General features: G+C 38.0%; 3 protein-coding genes across 6 annotated transcripts; all 3 read right to left on the bottom strand.

The window, feature by feature from the left end:
- Positions 1-284: 284 nt before the first annotated feature.
- LOC101311348 (probable cytokinin riboside 5'-monophosphate phosphoribohydrolase LOGL6-like) lies at positions 285-3,063 on the bottom strand. 2 transcript variants are annotated; one of them, XM_004291327.1, is made up of 7 exons: positions 2,383-2,697; positions 1,628-1,725; positions 1,509-1,539; positions 1,311-1,410; positions 1,115-1,185; positions 861-1,004; positions 285-776 (listed from the first exon to the last, which is right to left on the bottom strand). In XM_004291327.1, the coding sequence occupies exons 1-7, from the start codon at positions 2,527-2,529 to the stop codon at positions 696-698; spliced, it is 672 nt and encodes a 223-aa protein (XP_004291375.1). In that variant the 5' UTR covers positions 2,530-2,697; the 3' UTR covers positions 285-695. The 2 variants fall into 2 exon arrangements, with proteins under 2 accessions (XP_004291375.1, XP_004291376.1); XM_004291328.1 differs by lacking the exon at positions 285-776 and adding an exon at positions 2,878-3,063 and having other exon boundaries at positions 835-1,410; positions 2,383-2,545.
- Positions 3,064-7,618: 4,555 nt separating this feature from the next.
- On the bottom strand, positions 7,619-9,663 carry LOC101311822 (E3 ubiquitin-protein ligase RING1-like). 3 transcript variants are annotated; one of them, XM_004291330.1, is made up of 3 exons: positions 9,437-9,485; positions 9,238-9,318; positions 7,619-8,875 (listed from the first exon to the last, which is right to left on the bottom strand). In XM_004291330.1, the coding sequence occupies exon 3, from the start codon at positions 8,801-8,803 to the stop codon at positions 7,877-7,879; it is 927 nt and encodes a 308-aa protein (XP_004291378.1). In that variant the 5' UTR covers positions 8,804-8,875; positions 9,238-9,318; positions 9,437-9,485; the 3' UTR covers positions 7,619-7,876. The 3 variants fall into 3 exon arrangements, with proteins under 3 accessions (XP_004291378.1, XP_004291377.1, XP_004291379.1); XM_004291329.1 differs by lacking the exon at positions 9,238-9,318 and having other exon boundaries at positions 9,437-9,663; XM_004291331.1 differs by lacking the exons at positions 9,238-9,318; positions 9,437-9,485 and adding an exon at positions 9,201-9,237.
- A 159-nt stretch (positions 9,664-9,822) lies between these two features.
- On the bottom strand, positions 9,823-18,718 carry LOC101312512 (5'-3' exoribonuclease 3-like). Its single transcript, XM_004291332.1, has 23 exons — positions 18,460-18,718; positions 18,075-18,177; positions 17,907-17,983; positions 17,057-17,248; positions 16,812-16,931; positions 16,644-16,706; positions 16,300-16,449; positions 15,647-15,811; positions 15,365-15,442; positions 15,189-15,275; positions 14,627-14,878; positions 14,366-14,461; positions 13,756-13,851; positions 13,606-13,676; positions 12,919-13,047; positions 12,772-12,848; positions 12,643-12,683; positions 12,458-12,532; positions 12,197-12,354; positions 11,653-11,769; positions 11,267-11,342; positions 10,851-10,984; positions 9,823-10,763 (listed from the first exon to the last, which is right to left on the bottom strand). Exons 1-23 carry the CDS (start codon positions 18,658-18,660, stop codon positions 10,163-10,165), a joined length of 3,159 nt encoding a protein of 1,052 aa, XP_004291380.1. The 5' UTR covers positions 18,661-18,718; the 3' UTR covers positions 9,823-10,162.
- Between the last annotated feature and the right edge of the window lie 969 nt (positions 18,719-19,687).

Below are 19,687 nucleotides of genomic sequence, written 5' to 3' on the forward strand. Positions count from 1 at the left end.
TCTAAAGTGTTGGATCAACTGAATTATATCTCGCATTTTCATGGGTGTGGATTTCACAACCCTCTACATTTCTGTAACATAAAACTCGTGTTTGAATGAAATGATGTTCAGCTTACAGAAGTCGTCTCTTGCCAACTTGAAACGATTGTTATGAACGACGTAGTCTCTGTCAGTCTTTTACTGCTCATTAAGATACTTGTTAACTATTAAGCAGCCCCTTTGGTAACTATTAACCTTGTTTTTCTTGTTTGTGTACTTAGAATCTGTCCATCACTATCAGTCAGTTCTTGTGCAAAACAACTTGCAACAGCCCATCAACTACACGGAATAAGTTTTGCTTAAATATACAAGATGATGAATCACCGACACGAGGAACTAGTAAATGAAATCACTGCCGTAGTGATCCAGGTCAGATTCTAAATTGACAAACTAAACAAAGGGGGAAATTAATAAAAACGAAATTCAAATGAAGCATGATTCACAGCTAATTAAAACAACTGTATAGGTAGGCACTACTACTACTTAGTCTAATGGAGCTCGCATCTGATCTACAAGAGTTGACTGGTTTAGTGTAGTTTAGAGAAACCTGCTGTAATCTAGGGTTATAAATCCTCCACGACATTGGCATTGCCGTGTATTATGTTTACAATTCAACTTCAACTTGATGAGGAATGGTCGGATCTTCCTCTTCTTTGTCAACGAGCAATGTCTGACTTTGCAGTGTATTCCAGTTGCTCCTTCTCCCAACTCAGCCCAGAATGCTTGGGAGTATATTCCTGTTCAAACACATCACCGATTAATCGACGGCTAAGATCTCATCGATCATCATTATACCATGTAAAGAGGGGGATATAATGTACCTCAAGTTTGCACATAAGTTCATGCGCAGTCGGGGCAGACACAATAATGTGCCTAGCTGAAGGGTCAATGAAACCTTCATTCACAGAATTGTCTATGAAGGTCAGGAGAAAGTTGTAGTACCCATCTACATTTAACAACCCCACCTGCAACAGAAAATTTACTTTTAGTTGCCCCTAATTATTACAGTGGTAATAATATCAAGCACATACAAAGTTAAATGATTTCCTGTCTGTAACTAAAGACTGCAACTTACTGGTTTATGATGAATTCCCAACTGAGCCCAAGCGATCACTTCCAAGAGTTCTTCTAAGGTACCATAGCCTCCTGCAGTTAAACAACAAGGAACACACACATAATGGGAATTAGCTTAACCGGAAAATGCTTGTTTCGACATGCCTACTTTTCGATGGATAAGGTGCTTGTTACTATTAGTGAGGGAAAGTGGGTACCTGGCAAGGCAACAAAGGCATCGGCTTGACGAGCCATTTCCGCTTTGCGCTGGTGCATACCAGATACAGCTCTTACTTCTCCCACAGGATCTCCAGTGATCTGAGATTACATTACACAATGAACTATATGAGTTTGAGAAACTTTGAGTTTATTAGTACCTAGTAACACTGTAAAAGAAAGTAAGACATTTCAAGTACCTCTCTTGGCATGAGAGTTAGGGGCATTACTCTGCACAGTGAAACAAAAAGAGATTAATAAACAAATCTTGCTGATTGATTTGAGCTTGAAATAGAGCACTAGGAAGTGTATGAGTTACCCTAACACGTGCCGACCACCATCATATACAGCTTTTGAGACCTGCCCCATCAAACCAATGCTCCCTCCTCCATAAACCAAGTCAATGTTTCTTTCAACCTGTAAAACCTCTTTTATATCAGATACCTTACGTGTTTGGTTCAAACATTATATATAATTACATATAAAAATCCAACATCAAAGAACACTATAATCACGCCACTTTATTCAATAATTCTTTCTGACCAATTTTCAATCATTCTCTTACTTTACTCCATTATTCATCATCCATTCATCCACTCAATCAAAAGTTCAAAACAACAAGCAGCTGATAAACAGGTCTTTAACCAGACCGTGATCCAAAACTTAGTACTACTAGTTGGATTTGGCTTCAGAATCATAAAATGTTTGAACTACTCAAAGACAGAGATGACTTATCCATTGAACTAGTGAGTTTTCATACCAACAATACCTCTGTGAAAGATGCTGTCTTTTTGGTGTTACAAGTGAAAGATGATTTCTTTTTGGGGTTACAAGTGAAAATGCTTTTAGGTGTAACCGGATAAGTGAATCCTAGAAAGTAAACCTAACAAGCTTCATGAATGACACATAAATCTTGATTTTCACATGTTGGGCTTCATAGAAAATGAAGAGGGGGAGCTAAAGATGGAAGCTTTGCACATTGAAGCTTTGCAAATAAAGATGGAAGCTTTGCAAAAAAAACAGATGGAAGCTTTACAAATGAAGAGTGGGATGAAGTGAGAGTAAGAGTAATACCAGCTGCTTTCCAAGTTCTACAGCAGCAAGCTGGTAACTTGGGTTCTTTCCAGGACTGCTACCACAGAAAACACAGACACGCTTGAATCTTGAAGATTTCATAACACCCTCTTGTTGTTGTTGTGGTTGTTCTTGAATGTTCTCCATCAGAGGAACTTGAGGCCTGAAATGGATGACCAATATATGGTTTGATTCAAACAGGAAAGAGCTTGAAGAAGAGAGATAGGGAGACCCTAAGCGTGAAATGGACCAATGTGTTTGTTATACTCCCAACACTCGTAAACGAGCTGTTAGCAATGCCAAAATGGATTTTGCTTTGGGCAGAGAGATGAGGAGGGGATGAAAAATGGTCCTATTGGATCCTGTTTTATATAGAAATGGCCGCACCGCAATGACACGTCACACATCTCTTTCGTGATTTATGTTAGTGAATTTGAAAAACAGCAAAGAAAAATGAACCGCAGTAAAAAGAAATTACCTCATCTAGACCCAAACCTGAAAGAGAATCGTAGTTGCTCTGTAGTAGAGCACCATAGCCCTCCCTCTCTGTTAGTCCAAGGATGCCGATTGCCGAACGAGTTAATCAGAAGTCCAATGATCCAAGACTGAGGACTACTGATGCGATCACGGCTTCTGATGCATCCATTATCGGATGCAAGTCCTCCATCCATTACCTCCCTCTCTTGCTCACGCTCAGTTCCTCAAGATTTCCTCTCAGGCTATTCGGATTTGGAATTATTATTTTTTAGATGATCCTGCTTGTAAATAAGTTACCCAGACTTGTTTTTGGTGAAAAGATACTAGGGTACCCAAGATATTATCCAGATTTAACAAATTAAATTTAATGTTTAATTTTTTGCTTTTTTTAGTAACTATCTCCATTTACCTCAAAAAGAAAAATTAACCCACCTCCTTTCTTGTACCAATCTCATATTTGCTTAGGTACGGTCTTGAGAGCCATGAGGAAATGAGAGAAGGGAGAGACTCCCTAAAGAATATACGAAATTGGATACTAGATTAGCAAGTATAATAGAGGCGGAAAATATCGACGTCTTCTCGTAACATTTAGGCCGTTCATATTAAAAAATCAAAATTTAATTAAAAAATTAATAGAAAAATCATAATTGTATATAACCTCAAACAAGTATCATATTTGAATGAAAACAAAATTCATTATTGATTCACATGCTTAATGACACTGACCATCTCTCATTTCAACTACTAATCACTGCCAAAACCCTCGACTTGCAATTTGTTGTGATGGAAGCTCACCAGTAGTTATACTGTACCTTCCCCCATTCCCGTTGCCTCACACACATTATGGCCTGCACAGTTTAAACTATGAACATATCTTTTCTTTAAATTTAGTTGACAATAATGATAATAAACGTTAAAATAAAAATCCACTTGGCAAATAGCTGAGCTCCATGTATAGCAATTTGTTAGGCCACATCCACTCAACTATGTTCACGATGTTACAGTATACAGTCACAAGGACATGCCATATGCTTGGAAGATTCTCTAATTAAGTACATTAGGAAGTGACATATTGCACTATTAGCAATATATTGAGATTGAATCATAGATCTATATTCATTATATATGATGTAGCTAGCTATTCAATAACATGAAACCCTAAGAGTACGGTTTCGAAGATCTTTCCAGCAATTATTATACAAATTATGCGTATGAAATATATTTTACTAAATAAGTACCATTATTTTGACACTTATAATAACAGGTATTCATTAGGTGGCAATTACTTGATGCAATTAGTTTTAATCCTGTCCCTTCCATAGGTTTAATTATCAAGCATTTCATATTTGAAATACATATTTATATTTCATGTGAGTCATGTCATACAAGTCATGTATCATTGTGGAACCACATGACAATTTCTTTGTTCTAAAGCTGTGACAAAGATAATTTATCATGTTTTGTGAATGTGAATTCCAGCTTAATTAGAACAACTTTTCAATGCGATGCAAGGATTTCTACGTACGCAGACAGATCATTCCTTTTCAATCAATCAATCCAAGTTCAATGTGAAAGATACATCGAGGGACATTGGATCTATTGCTTTGCATCAGAATGTTCCAAAGTAAGTTTCATTTTGATCTTTTGACGATGAAAGTTCCAAAGCAACTTCTAAACTCTTCGCAACGATAAAGTAATGATTTTCCTCCAATTTTGGGCCGTAAATGACTCTTCTTGGTTTCTCTATGCAAAATTAACATATGATCCATGTTGCTAGTCATTGTAGTTTTCTACTTTTCTTATCTAAAATTTGTTTTACTTGAACGATAATAACAATACAACAAATTAGAGTATGCACATCCTCTTCATGGTCTTCTCACAGTGTGCAAAACTCTTTGGTTGAAGAACTGAAATTGCTCTATTGTTCATATTTACAGGGAATGCAATATGTTGGCAGATGAATTAGCTCATTATAGGCACTCGTTGAATTTGGGACACTATTTTTTTGAAAATCCGCCTCCTTGTATTTTGGGCAAGATTCAAGAAGACAAAGATGGTCTTTTACAATCGAGACTTGTTATTGCTTAGTTAGCTTGTTTTGGAGCTCTTAGCCCCTCCTTGTAACCAAAAACAAATTAGAGTATGTCGTAGGGGATTGTTTAGTTTTTCCTTAACAGATTTGTCACCAATAGTGAGAACACCGGTTTGCAAAACTCTCACAAGCCACAACTTTCACAAGTCGGAAAGCATAGCTAGGTCAAATAGCAAATTAACAGCCGGTTTAAGAAAGCATTACATTAGGTAGCAAGGAATAATTATATGCCTTGTGGATCATGATCATTCTAGTCAAATTCTCCACATACAAAATGAGAAAGGTTCGTGCTTACGCACAATGTGTTACGCTCTTGGTGCCATCTCCTCACACATCCTTATTTTAACCCGTTGCTCTTTCTCTTTTTGACCAACAAAAAATTAAAGAAAACTAAAAGAACCCTCTGATATATCTACCTTCTAAGATAAAATTATACATTTTTCATAATTAATAGAAATGAAAAAGAAAAAGAAAGACATATACAAATACGAAGAATCTTGCACACACGTGAAAATCCACATATATAGCAAAAGATATTATGAATCTTGCAGACGAATATTTAAAAGGCTCATACTCCAATCAAAGAGGTTTCCCACAAGCTAGCTAATCTAATCTGTCTCAAATATATTGGGTGGCCTCGTGTTAGGGTTCTTATTTCTTCAATCATATCATCTATAGTATTCATTCCCTTCAGTTCTTCTCAACGCTAGCTAGCTAGTTGCATATTTCTTAAGCTTCAAAGTACCAAATTGCACATAACGGCCATAACACCTACATACACACCTGTCGTATCTAGCTGCAACTCCGGCTCATCATCATCAATGGAACATTGCTTAGAACGAGACAAGTTTCATTCTTTATTTCTACGTGTTGTTCTTTAATCATATAGTCTGCACAAAAAGGCGATTTTTGGCGTCTTTACACTAACAAATGGATTCGTTTGGTTAATTATTAGGTTGTTTATATATAATCCTGTGGTTCTGAGACGAACACATCTCCAGAACAAGGGGGTTTGATCTGGAAAAACCAAACTAGAAACGACCTGCCTCCTCTCCCAAGTATAAAGAATCAAAGTATATAAGTATTCTGGTTAGGTTATGGGAAGCAATGACGTGCTTTGGTACTTTGCTTGCTTCTTTTGTATCCGTATGACCTTTCCGAGTCTAATCTCATCGATCTGTTTCGGTTCATTTATGTAATGCCAACTTCGTTTACTTTTAGCTCTGAGACAAGCTGATAGAGAATTCGTGATCGATGGACTTGTCGTCGTCCGCCGACCGCCGACTTCTATGACTATTCAGACTACGGAAACGATCCACGTGGCGACGGAAAGCAGCAGTCCTACTTCTACTTAGAAGGAGAGATTAGAGAGTGACATGTAAATTGCTTTCCCCCCATGTTATAGGTCTAATAAGAGCTGGTGAGTGGGAACTGGGCAAATAAAGAAGTTGCAGCCACGCACCACTTAGCATGAACGACATAGTTTAGTAGTCTTGGTAGATTCAGAATTCTAGTAGATAGATAATAGACATTTGTATAAATAATGGTCACGATTACTGTGATGGGTTCTATTATATTGTCTAATTAGAGAGATGGATCAGTCTAATTCTCTAGCTCTTTACAGATCTTACGTATAGCGCAATATACTATACTCGAGTGAAAGTGTAAATGCGTCATACGTGACCTCAGGATGATCCATCGATCGGTTTGCATGCTGCTCAAAGTCCAGCATCCATCTATAGGATATTATTGCTAATCAAATACCATTTCTCGCGGGGCGTAGAAAGCAGCAAGCAGTCCTCTACGTGCTTCTCTCTAACGGAGTATGCTCCTGGAGGAGAAAAGAGGGATCTGACCAAAAGAGGGATCGGCATGGTTTGAGAGGCTGTGTTGCCAAAAACAAGTCAAATCTCAACATCCTTTCTCGTTGGAATCAACTCTTTTCACAATCCCACCATCCAGTTAAACATGATTTTTGAGAGCTGCTCCAACCGACAAACTGCAAGAATATCAAACGCAGATTTTGTTCACGATTTTGTCAAAAAAAAAAAGCGATTTTGACTATGAAATCGTGTTCTATAGTCCACGTTTTTTTTTAGCAAATGATCAATTTTTCAGTTTTTGAAGAAATTTGCGCAGTTGATGGCCACAAAGTCGGGAAAGCATACAACATCTTCAGGCATGGTTAGCCGCACTTGTTTGGGACATTGGGCATTCCTCAGCATACTTCCGTAGTTTCAATGTTACAAGCTCCTAGTTTGTTAAAAGAGTTTTAGGATAGTTGGCGCGCTTTGGTTGAGAATTATCAGCAAGTCAAGCACCGAGGCCATCTCCACGAGTAGAATACGAAGCCATCTCCAAGAGTAGAATAGTACACTGAATCCATATATATAACCACGTCCTGGAAGCAGCACCGCCCCTTTCAGCCGTTTCTTTTCGTTCATTCATTGAAGGTAGCTGTAGCTTGTTTCCATTCCAAGCACTCGCACGTAGAAGCTAGTCACCAGAAGCGAACTTTGGAAGTGTGAACTTTGGAAGTGTGCCAAACAATGTAAGCACTGCAAGAAGCCCCTGCAGTCTATTAACTAACTAGACCCAGCAGAGGCCGGGTGACGGAAATGGAAGGACCTATGAAGTTCAGGGAAGTGCATGAATTTTTAAAGTGTGCCAAAAAATGTAAAAACGTCAACCAAGAGGGGGAATATATGGATCATATATTTAGAAGCATACACATGCATAATAGAAGAAAAAGTTATTCACATGGAAAGAGGTATGTAAACAACAAACGACCATTACCATTCATACACCCTTAAGAAAAACATAATGGAGTCTAACACCAAACTCACCAGATACAAATTGCAGAATAACTGCAGAGCTTTAGATTCTGATCCCAAGAAAAGCAAGCGACACACCAACATTGTAATCTCAGTCAAATGGCCATCCTGAATAACCCATTTGATTGCTATTTTCACGAGCAGTTGGTGGGCTGCTTTCATGTGGTGGGTTACGGTTAGAACTAGAGCTAGAACTAGATGCGCGAAATGGCCACAGAGAAGCAAAAGGATTTCGTCTTCCTTGGCTTTCCCTACCACTCTCCCTTCCACTGGTATTACCACTGCTTCTACTTCTACTGTTTGAGCTACGACCACTTTCAGAACCTTGCTGATGTAGTTCTTGGCGGCAAACAGGGCATGAGTTGTGCTGGACTAGCCATGGTACAATACAATCTGAGTGATATACATGTTTACATGGCATTTGCCTTGCTTCAGATCCCAGCTCAAATTTGTCTTGACAAACAGGGCAATGCGAATCGGAACGAAGATGCTTATTTGTGATCTTAATAGTTGGCATTGCATCAATTGAAATCCTTGATGCAGGGGGAGGGCCCCTCCTATCATTTGCTGAAAGCTGCTCAAACAATTCTTCCAAGCCAGGACCAACAAAATAATCACCCACATTACCCCGTGTAACACCTATTCCAGGAGATCCATTGAACAGAGCTTCAAATGCACCATTGCCAGACAAGCGGAAAGGAATTTGGCCACCAAAAATCAACAATGGAGAAAACCCCGGGGCATGTTCAGGAACGAAATCTGATCTACCTCTTATAATATCACTACTTCTTCTGTCTGTCAACTGCTGCCAAGCTGAGAATGCTTCCATGAACCCAAACCTTCTATCACGGTCCTCATCATTGTCGGATCCAAAGAAATCTAGTGGGCTGATATGAACCATGTCATCAAGTTCTTGAACAAATCCTCCACTGCAGTTTTGGCAAACTGCATCTCGCCCTTGCAGCCTTGTTGGCCGCCTGCATCTGTAGCACCAATGGGTGTTTCTACCGCTCGACATGCTCTTATTCCAAACTAGTATGGCACAAACAAGATGTTTTTCCCCTCAACAATGACAGCTCACGCCAAAGCTCTGCGCACACCCAAACAAGCAAAAAAATGAGAACTATGATGCTACAGAAATCATATCACTCCAGTAGTTCCATCAAAAACCACAAGACAACTTATATAAACATTGATGTCTGGACATTACAAGCACATCCGTATATTCTGCTAGTCAAAAAGAAACCTAACCTACTCTTTCTGTTATTCACGAAGCAATTTAGCTATCTTGATGCTCAAATACAGCACGGAATCTTAAATCACAGTCTGGTAGAATAAATAAAATGTTCTCCGCTTAAATATGAAGCAAGATGTGTCTAGCAAACAAAATTGGAAATATCTTCATGATAACCAACCTGAATCTAATAAATGGAATGGTGTAGACGTTTGTACCTGAAACAAGCGGGCATTCAAATCCAGGCATGTGCTAACAACAAATAACAGCTACAACCGAAAAATCATAGATCTCTCTCTCTATAACGGAATTCAGGTATATTACCGAAACAGGTATCAAATACTAATACAACTGCGAAAAGATTTCTAAATATAGGAAGTTGTAATCGGAGGAACAAATTGAATCACAGTTACTCACTGAATCAATCCCTCCGTTACCGGCTCAGGTCGTCCTTGTCCTTGCTGAGCCGATACGACGATCTTTGTTAGATGATCGGAGATGGCGGAGGCATAGAGCAGCAGAGGCCTGGATGACTTTTGGGAGAGAGAAGACCAGTGGAGGATTCGAGACCAAGTAGATCTGGCACCTCGCCGTAAAATTAAGCTCGTCCTTTAGTACGTCATTTTTTCACCCAGGTGCGTAACAATTAAAAAAATCATCTAGATATAATTATATATTCTGTTTTCTTTGTCGTTATATTATTGCTTTTTTTATTATTATTATTATTGTAACAAGAAGCAAAAATTGGTTTAGTGTTGAAGTGCGACAGACAGATGAATAGTTCACCGGTAAAACTAAAATTTCATCTGTTTTTACTTTTCATTGTGTACGATTTTTAAGGAATAATAAATAGAACTTATTCGTCTTCATTACAACAAAAAGAGAATAAATATGATCACTGTCAATCAAAACAGAATTACAATACAATTGGAAACAAGAAAACTACTGGAAACCTGAAGCTCAAAGTGTCAACTTGGAGCTGTTAACTAGGAGTCTTCTGCGTCTGCCTCTTTTATGTAACTGATACGAGTTGAGACATCCGATCGGACGATCCGCTCTCTACTTGTCAATAAGTAATACATGGGCATTGAAGAATGAAGACCCAACTATAGTACAACAATATCATACAAGGAGCTCACTCTTCTACTTCCGCCCATGCTGGGACGAAGGTGGTCTCCTGCTTCCTCTTCTGTCCAATCCAGAGTATTGGTTTGCAGATTGTTGAGGACGACCGTATCCTCTGCCCATACTCTGGGGCGGTGGAACCCAGGCATCATGGCCTTGATAACCAGGTGGCCCAGCTTGTTGGTAATTCCGAAGGTTGATATAACCAGCAGCTGGATAAGGACCTGGAACGACCCCTGGTGGAGCTGGTGTAACAGGTCTATGAGGGTAAGCAATCCCACCATTCTGATGACGGGCCGACTGATGGTATGCATGACCTGAGTTTCTATCATAATGTTGAGAATGAGGTCTGCTCGGAGGGTGGTAGGAATTTTGGTGTTGCACTTGAGGATGCTGGAATGTTCTAGGTGGTGCTATACTGTGGGGTCCCGGATCATATCTTCCGTTACTTGCGTAAGAGTGTGGTGGGTAATATGGAGGTTCTGCATAAGGTGGTTGATGGGTAGGCATCTGACTGCCATACCCATTGCTGTTTGTCTTGCCATGTAAGCTATTAACAACTAGTCGACGTGCAGCATCGCCAAGCTGTCTTCCAGAAATGCTTCCAGGAGGGTGCTGCCTGAATGCAGAGGGCAGAAAGGAGGAGGTGTAAGGACAAACACATGAAAACGAATAAAGTGAATATGCACAAAGAAAGAGGATTTACCTAGAACTTTCCTGTGGATTAGTCCCTGAATTATCATGCCATGGCTTCCTCCCTGAATTGTCATGCCATGGCTTTCTCCCTGAATCCTCATGCCACAAAACAGGTGCAGGCTTCAGATCCCCGGATGAGACAATCTGAAAATGACAATTTGATGTAAATCAATATATTACAAGATGGAGAACATTAGACTCCCAGAATTTCATAACATTAGGGCTATAACAGTCAACAGCAAACTAGTTCAGAACAAACAAAAACAGCAACTGGCCATTGCTATATAATATACGCTTTGTAATGAAGAATTCCATTCCAAGTGTATTTTTATATAACAAAACCCTGACTAAAAAGCAGGTTGAGCTCATGACAAAGTTAAAAATATAATAGAAAAAAGCGAATAGTGCTTAATGGCACAAAAATACCTTCTTAGGAAAAATGACCCCTGGTGGTGGTCGAGTTATATGCTCATGCACATCAGGTAGTCTGTATATTGCACATCTGAATATCAAACATGGAACATAGATTAGGCAACACAAATCAGGCTCTTCTATTTACTACACATAACATCCCTGCAAAGATAAAAATGAAAATAATAATAGTAATAATATTACTATTAATATTCCTCCTAATTTTCATGAGCGTTCTGTTTATAACAAATATAACAGTTCCCTTAATATGTACACATTTAATAAAATAACGATTCTTGTTTTATAATCAGCAGCCAATGGCCCTGGAATTACTTGGGAATGCAAATAAAACGTGCCTATCAAATATATAGAGAGAACAGATGAACTTTTGGAGAACATACATGACTTGGTTGTCCATAATATCCTCCATGCTTTGAATAGGAGAACGAAAAACGGGGGGACAGGGCTCTCCAGCACATGGAGATAGATAGCCATTCATCCCTTCACTGCATGTATCCCTAAATAAAATCAGAAAATAGTCCAACAAGTTCTTAAAATATAATCAACATACGAAGTAGAGAACAAAAAAAAAAAAAAAGTAGTTCATCATGTTCCAAATATTTGAATAAATATAAATACTGATATATAACACAGCAGTATCCCAAATGAATCACGATCTTACTCTCAGCAGTGACAGATTAATTAATCAACATGTTTTTCCTAATAAAAAAGACATGGTATTCAATAGAGAATTGCTAGGTGCAAGCTTTAGCAGTGAGGGGAGTTGGTGAAAATTGACCCACTTTAAAATGGCTCTAGCTTCTAATGAGCAGACGTTAATTACATTGTGGAAGGGATCCAACTTTTATAACAAAAGCTAAAAAGAGAATAAACACGTTGTTGCTCCAATCCTTAAGAGTAAATCTAATGAACAACAGCACAAACCTGTATTTCGGATCAATTTGTTCCTTAACCCCAACACGCTCTTTGTCTGTCAATTGTTTACAGCGATTGTCAAGAGAATATATGCACACAGAGAGAGGATGCGAAGATGTAACAAAGAGCAGCTCAAACATCACACTGTTTCTTCGTGCTTCCTCCTCCTGCACCCAGAAATGGATATTTCATTTAAGAAAGACACTGAAAGGGTGGAAAGGCGAAGATAGAGGTGTTCTCATCTAATGCAAATTCATACAGATACCGTACCGTTAATGTCTGTTCAAGTTTTTCAACCTCAGCAAGAAGACGGACTTCATCAATGAAAGGGAGTTTTGCAATGCCCTGAAAAGCAAAAAGATGATGTCAATCCACTTTAAATGATTACAGATGCAACATCATCGCAAAACTAAAATACGCATTCAACATCAAGAAGGAATATTATAGAAACCCACCTGCCATGCAAATCGTTTCCCATTCATATCAACTTCAAAGTCTGACAAAAAGAAAGGTTTAGAATAGCATCTCACCAAGTCAACTGAAATAAGATCTAAACCACCAAAACAAGTTGACACAGAACATACCAGAAGGGTAAAAATCAATTATAGGCGAGTTTGGATCAGTCATTAACTTCCTATACGCCTCAGGAAGGGCATGGGCACTACAAAGGAACTTTTATTAGTATTTAGTAGATTGAAATTTACAAATAAAATCTTTATTCTTCAGTATACCTTGCAGCAGGGAAAACCCCCAACAGCTGATTGAATGGTTTAAAGGGAGTGCCCAATTCGAAACTTATATCTAGTTCACCGAGGTCCTTGAGATCAGAAGCAAAAGGCGCATAATGGTATGGGTAAAACCTGAAAGATGATTCACAGGCATCATAAGCATAAGGGATCAAGATAAGAACACTATATCTTGGTAATTCAAGACTACATCTTAGAAAGAAAAAAAATGAAGAAAGTCACTCTAGTTAATATGCTAAAATTTCAACTTTCTTTTTTGCTACGTTAGTCAAACCCTAAACATGCATATACCAATCCTTATAGAGCACAACAAATGAGTTAAGCACACCTGATCTAAATTTGGCAGTCAACAAAAGGTTACAAAACAAAGGCCGTGATTGGACAACCATCGCATGTACTCAAAATTTGCCTAGTTTTACTGATCGTACAAAAGCACAATCCTGAACATGCATATACCAATCCTTATAGAGCACAAACAAGTTAAGCACACACCCAATCTAAATTTGGGAGTCAACAAAAGGTTATACAAAATAAAGGCTGTGGTTGGACAACCATCGCATGTACTCAAAATCTGCCTAGTTTTACTGATCGTACAAAAGCACAATCAGAGAAACTTTTAGCTGTAATAAAGTGCAAGCAAGATGGTTGAGGTAGGGAGAACAAAATACGCACCACTGCCATGAACAAACCCCTTCATAATAATAGTGCATCACCCAACACAGACCTTCAGTGTAGCGCAAAACCTAACCACACAAAGCACAAAATATAAGACAAAAAAATGGGGAGGGATACTATAACTAATAGCAGAAGTCATTAACTTACAACATCTCTTCTAATTGCTTCACGTTCTTCAGGAGTTTTTGCATCGAACTTTTCTTCATAATACCTATCTCTCCATCCAGGTACACCCAATTTAACCTAGCAAATTTAAGATATCAAGGCTGCTTAGTAAATAATGCAATTATCAATTGATATACTGACTTGCATGCAGTGTTTTAAGATAATAACAGGATGGAAAACACACAACAGAAAATCATGAAATAAACAGCAGACCAACACCTTTAGAATAACCCTACATAACCAATTCTCAACTTATTCTTTATGATGCAACTAAAATGAATACCATAGTAAACTGAAAGGACTAATATCATCGATACAACCTCAGCTACACTAAAAATAGTCATGCAGGTGCACGTTCAATTTTCTTCATTTACTTTTAGCCATTTGTATCAGAGACATTCCTAGTGACATGCACTAATATGATTTGAATAGATCACATTCACTTAGAAAATATTATTAGTATGAAATATGAATAACCTTATACCAATAAACACCGCATAATAATCAATACCATAGCAAGAATTGCGTTCAAATGCTTTATAATGAGCATGTTATCTACCAAAAAAAAAAATTAGTATCACATATCACAAACCTTGTCTTCTTCGGGATTCTCAGAGTTAAAAGCATCAGATTTCTCACGAAGAACCTCTTTGAGCTTTAATTTCAAATCTTCTTTGTTTTCATCAACCTGTTTTACATTAAAGAAATGAGAGCTTAATGAACAATTAAGAGCTTGCACAAGGACAAATCATTAAATGCTAATTATGAAAGCAAGTCACAACATATAGTACAGCAAACTATACATCTACATCTATCACAAATCAGTTAGTAGGAAAATTATATATAAACATACATCTTCAAGAATGTTCTCAGCTTCAACAATAGCAGCACCGACAGTTGATGCCTCTGAAGACAAGCGCGGAACCTTTTGAGGATTTCCTCTACCAGATCTAGATTGTTGAAACGGCACAGGTGAAGGACCTGAAGCAAGACGAGAACCATGAAATCGATTGACTGCAACTAAAGAATCTGGTTGCACTTGGGGCTGCGCATCATCGCCTCTTCGAGTTTGTGCCTTTTGACGCTTTATTCTTTCTGCTTGCTTCTGAAGATAGAAGAAAATTGAGTAGATGTAAATGTTTCATACTGTGGTAAAGTTATTAGGGAAAAAAAAAAAAAAAAATCATGACAAAGCATGCCAAATCAAAGAAAAAAAAAGACCATATAACTGGTAACTAACTTCGTTTCCCGCAAAATAAAAGAAAAAGAAAAAAGAGGTCACCCTCATGAAAGCTGCAAATGATGAAACAAATCATCACTAAATTTTGGCAAGTGAAAAGAACAAACAATGATCTTTAATGATTTAAAATGTCTATCCTTAATAAAAAAAAATAAAAAAAAACAAACAAACAAACCAGATGCAGCTGAGCTCTTTTCTGGAATATTTTATCTTCATAACATCCAACTGCCTGAATGAAATGCTCCACGCGGCTCAAATTTGGCTGAGAACCGAAAAATAAGTCACTAACAATATTATAAAAGAAACCTGTCATAAATTATCATAGCAAAGTAAACAAAGAACAATCATTACCTTGCTTGCATCAGTCAGATATCCGCCCATAGCCCTAAATTCCTTTTTATATACAGCCAAAAGCAAGTTGATTGCACCCTGAAATATCAACAATTGAGCATATTTACCTATGAAATGTAGAGAAAACCACAAGAGGTAACGCAAAAACTTCTGTGCATTGCAAGATAGACTAAATAAAAAATAAAAAATAACTTTTTCATTCTCTCTATGAAAGAAAAAGAAAAAATAAAGGAGTGTGCAGGAGTGTCACGTTCCCTACACTTATTCAACAATTCAACATACCTCCCGAATCTCCAATGTAGGCATATGAGGTAAGAAATCATTTCCGACAAAGAAACAGAGGAATATAAAATCATCCGCAATGCGCTCAATATCAATCTCAAATGGGCCAGCTGGCATCCGCATCTCGTATTCCAAATATTCTCTAAGAGTCCAAATATTAAGAAACTGCCGAAAGTGCAATGTGTAAGATATACAACTAAAAAAATATCATAAATTTTTCATAAATTATCTGAAATACATAATGATCAACAATAGAAAAAAATTGATCTAGCACCATGACTATTCAGGGCACGGAGTTAGTGCCATAGACATGCCCCACTTTTTGCTTCGTCACCAATAATTTTATTTCAGCAACTATCTTTTAGTAAGTGAGAAAGAATTTCATATTTTATTTCCATAAGACCACACTAAAATTTTATCAGGATTTACAAAGATAAGATTGTTGATGTTTGGGTCAAACAACCAGACATGCTGTAGTTGTATTTTCATATGAGCATTTACTTGGTATCACCAGTCAAAGGGAGAAACAAATTTAGTTCACTGTTGTATTCATTGCACAACTGAGAAGTCTTCAGACTGAGGCTTTTGGAAAATATAATAACTTCAAGGATTCTTTTATAAATGCCACCACATATGTATGGCAACATTCTAACCTGGTACGGCTTTTTGGCCACAGCCACAGTATCACCTTTCTCATCAAGTTCTCCAGGCTTCCGTTTAGCCTTTCCTTCACAATTTGCGGCTAAATGACCCACCTGACCACACAGGAAGCACTTGTCCGACTGTCCAGCAACGAAAACAACCTGAAATGTTGTATTGCCAAAGGCCACGCTCATTAGTTGGAAACAAAGGAATCACGTGACTTAAAAGAAAATGCAACGTGGTAGGGAACCGACATGAAATCCACACAATTCTTCAATCAGCATCTTCTAACCAAAGGTAACAGTAAAGAGACAATGTTGTTTTCATTTGAAAATGCAAAATCATAAAGACAAACCTCTCGAAGAATAGAGAAATGAACTTCATGGGTGGCCAAGGCAAGCATAATTAAATCAGCATCCTGTCAATCAGAGGAGACATTTATACCACAATCAGGGTGGTTTCAAGGCAATGCAGAAAGAGGCAAGAGTAAACTTCACCTATAAATAAAAGGGAAGATATATACCAAACCATACAGGCAATGACGTGTATTTGGATCATAACCAGGAAGATTTCTTTGAAGACGAATATATGACATAACCTTGTGCTCCCCTTCACCCGGAACATTTGCATCAGATAGAATAACCTTCAAAAATAGAAACATTAAGTCACATATACGTTTCAGCATTAAGAAATTAACCAAGGACTATATCTTAAATAACTGCAAAACAGTCATAATACAATTAGAAAGAGACAAATGAAAAAAAATACCTTAACATTTTTCCATCCAGGATCGTTATTTAATCTCAGATGAATATAGTACTGCAATGCAATCGACAAAACACCCATAAATGGAGTTCCAGGAGTAATGACATTGGAATCAAAAGTTTGTGAATGCAGTTTGGGTGGAAGCTTTCTCCCCTCCATTTCAAACTCTTCACGTAGCCTTTCTTCTTCAGCTGCCTACAAAGTCAACAGTGGATAGAATTAGTTCTTTTCTATTACTTAATTTGGAGGCAGACAAGCAATACATGACATGTGTAGTAGACCTAATGTGTAGCAAGCAAGCACATATGAAGTTGTCGCAGACAAAGATAGGAACAGAGGCACCGATTGGTTCTCCTATGTTCTTTAGGTAAGTCAAGCAAATGAAGCCTTTTTGTATCGTTCATGTTTGGGTTATTAGTTGCACACTTCCAATAATGTTAAATTCATGTGGACGAAGATTATTTTCTGCATAGGCACTCTTCATCAGGTCCCTTCACTTGAAGCAGGATATTATTTCCTTCTTTGAGGTTTGGACAGCTTAGTATACTATCTTGTGTTTATGACATGTGTAGCAACCAAGACTTTTCTAATCAATCAAACATATGGATATGGTAAGATGGGAGAATAGAGTGCCTGAAATCCTACAAATGGCTTTAATTACTGTGTTTCTGAAGAGGTTCATAGTGCAGATATGCATTTCCGCACACACATATAAAAGAGCATATTTATTCATCCACAGGTTGAAGTTTAGTTTTGCAGAAGTATATACACAGTCAATAATATTAACAATCACGCAAAGCCCTTCACGTGCAAACACATGGAGGACCCACCTAGTATCCACAGAAGGACGTACCGCATCTGCTGCATCTTTAGCAGCTCTAAACCGCCGTGATCTCTGTTGATTCATTTTCGCCCTGGGGGCAACACCATCTATCAATTGCATTCAACAATTAGTATTGCAAAACTACATGTAACATTACATAGAATTCTGTCATAATTCAGTTCCGATTCCAACACTCACCAATGGCCATGTATAATAGCTTCCTCGGCCGCACCATCACAAAAAGCCTATCAATGTAGTCAAACATGCACTGAAACACCTCATCAAACGTAGTCGGCGAAGGCTGCGAAAGTTAAACATAATGTTTAGGCATAACACATTCGATAATAGCATAGATATCGATAAAACAATTAACAAAATTACAGGTCCAACCAAACAAACAGAGCTCGGTATTGATTTCACAATCGAACAGTAAAAACTAATCGAAATTTCACAAACTCGAAACTAACACAACTCAAGCCCAAATTGCACACACGAATCGAATCCGGTAACAAAAAGTAACAGCCGATTGAATTTCACAGGAAACAAGATTTTAACAGCGATGAGGTAAATCGGAGAAGCGTACCCTATCCTCGGGGTGAAAACAGGGGTGAATAATCCCATTCATATCGAGATAGAGATTATCATACTCGCCGTTAGGGTTTGGCTTACTGGTGTCGACCGGAATCGAAACGTCGTCGATTACAACCGGCTCTTCTTCCACCACGTCGACGACGACGAGCGGGTACTTCTCCGCCAGCCATCTGTAGAACGCCGGAACTCCCATTCTGAATCTCTATCGGAGGGCGAATCGAAACCCTAGGCGGACTGAAACTCTCCGAATTGAAAAGAGGAGAGAAAGAAGAAACTATCCGATATGGTTCGCTCCCGAATTAGGGTAGGAGAGTGAGGAATGACGAAAATGTCCTCGGTGGAGAGGGAGAGGTGTTGATGTTTGGAGTATAGAGATGGGGGTGTTTATGTATTTAGAGGAATTGTAGGTCGGTTAGGGGATATTGTTCCCATTGTTCAAGTCACTCTCTTTTGGTCGACAGCAAAATATCTAAAAGTAACGGACGTGCAAATAAGCTCAAGTCGAGGTGTAGATATATGGATTGGGCCGGGCCATAACCCCGGGATGGGTTTCGACGTCACGTGTCGATTCTGAGCTGATTTTACATACCTACCTATACTGGGAAAGTCTTCAGTACACGACCTAGTTTCTACGTATATCATGTAGATGACTACGCTTAGCTTACATTAACCACCTTATGTGGTTGAGTTTCTAAGAGTTTAGGTGTGAAAACTCATACTCATATTCAAATCATAGTAACGTTGATTGTGATTTAATCTCAATTTATTCTTAATAGTTAAGAGGATGAAGTGTTATAGCATGATTCTTTAACATGGATAGTCTCTGCTTATAAAACTTATCTAGACTCTTCTGATCGGATTTCATCGAACCTTTTCTTGAATCGGTTCTTCATGGCCAAATTTATGTTTGCAACAGTATTTATTCTGGGGGCATGTCTAATGGTAGATGTTTCCCAAATGAGTAGCACAGGTTTTGGTGCATGTTGAGCATTTTGATTCATCACATCTGGTATATTGATATTAATGTCGATAAAAACAGCATGTAGAGCTTTACGTGTTGTCGTGTCGTGTTTCACTTTATTTGATTTTTAAGATCCAAATCAATCATCGTATCTCATTACACTTGCATACAAGTTGTCTAATTATGTTTTCGCGGCACTATCTATGATTAAATTGTGTGGTGCTATATATATATATATATATATATATATATATATATT

The sequence above is a fragment of the Fragaria vesca genome, linkage group LG2, assembly GCF_000184155.1.
Source record: "Fragaria vesca subsp. vesca linkage group LG2, FraVesHawaii_1.0, whole genome shotgun sequence".
Classification (NCBI taxonomy): Eukaryota; Viridiplantae; Streptophyta; class Magnoliopsida; order Rosales; family Rosaceae; genus Fragaria; species Fragaria vesca.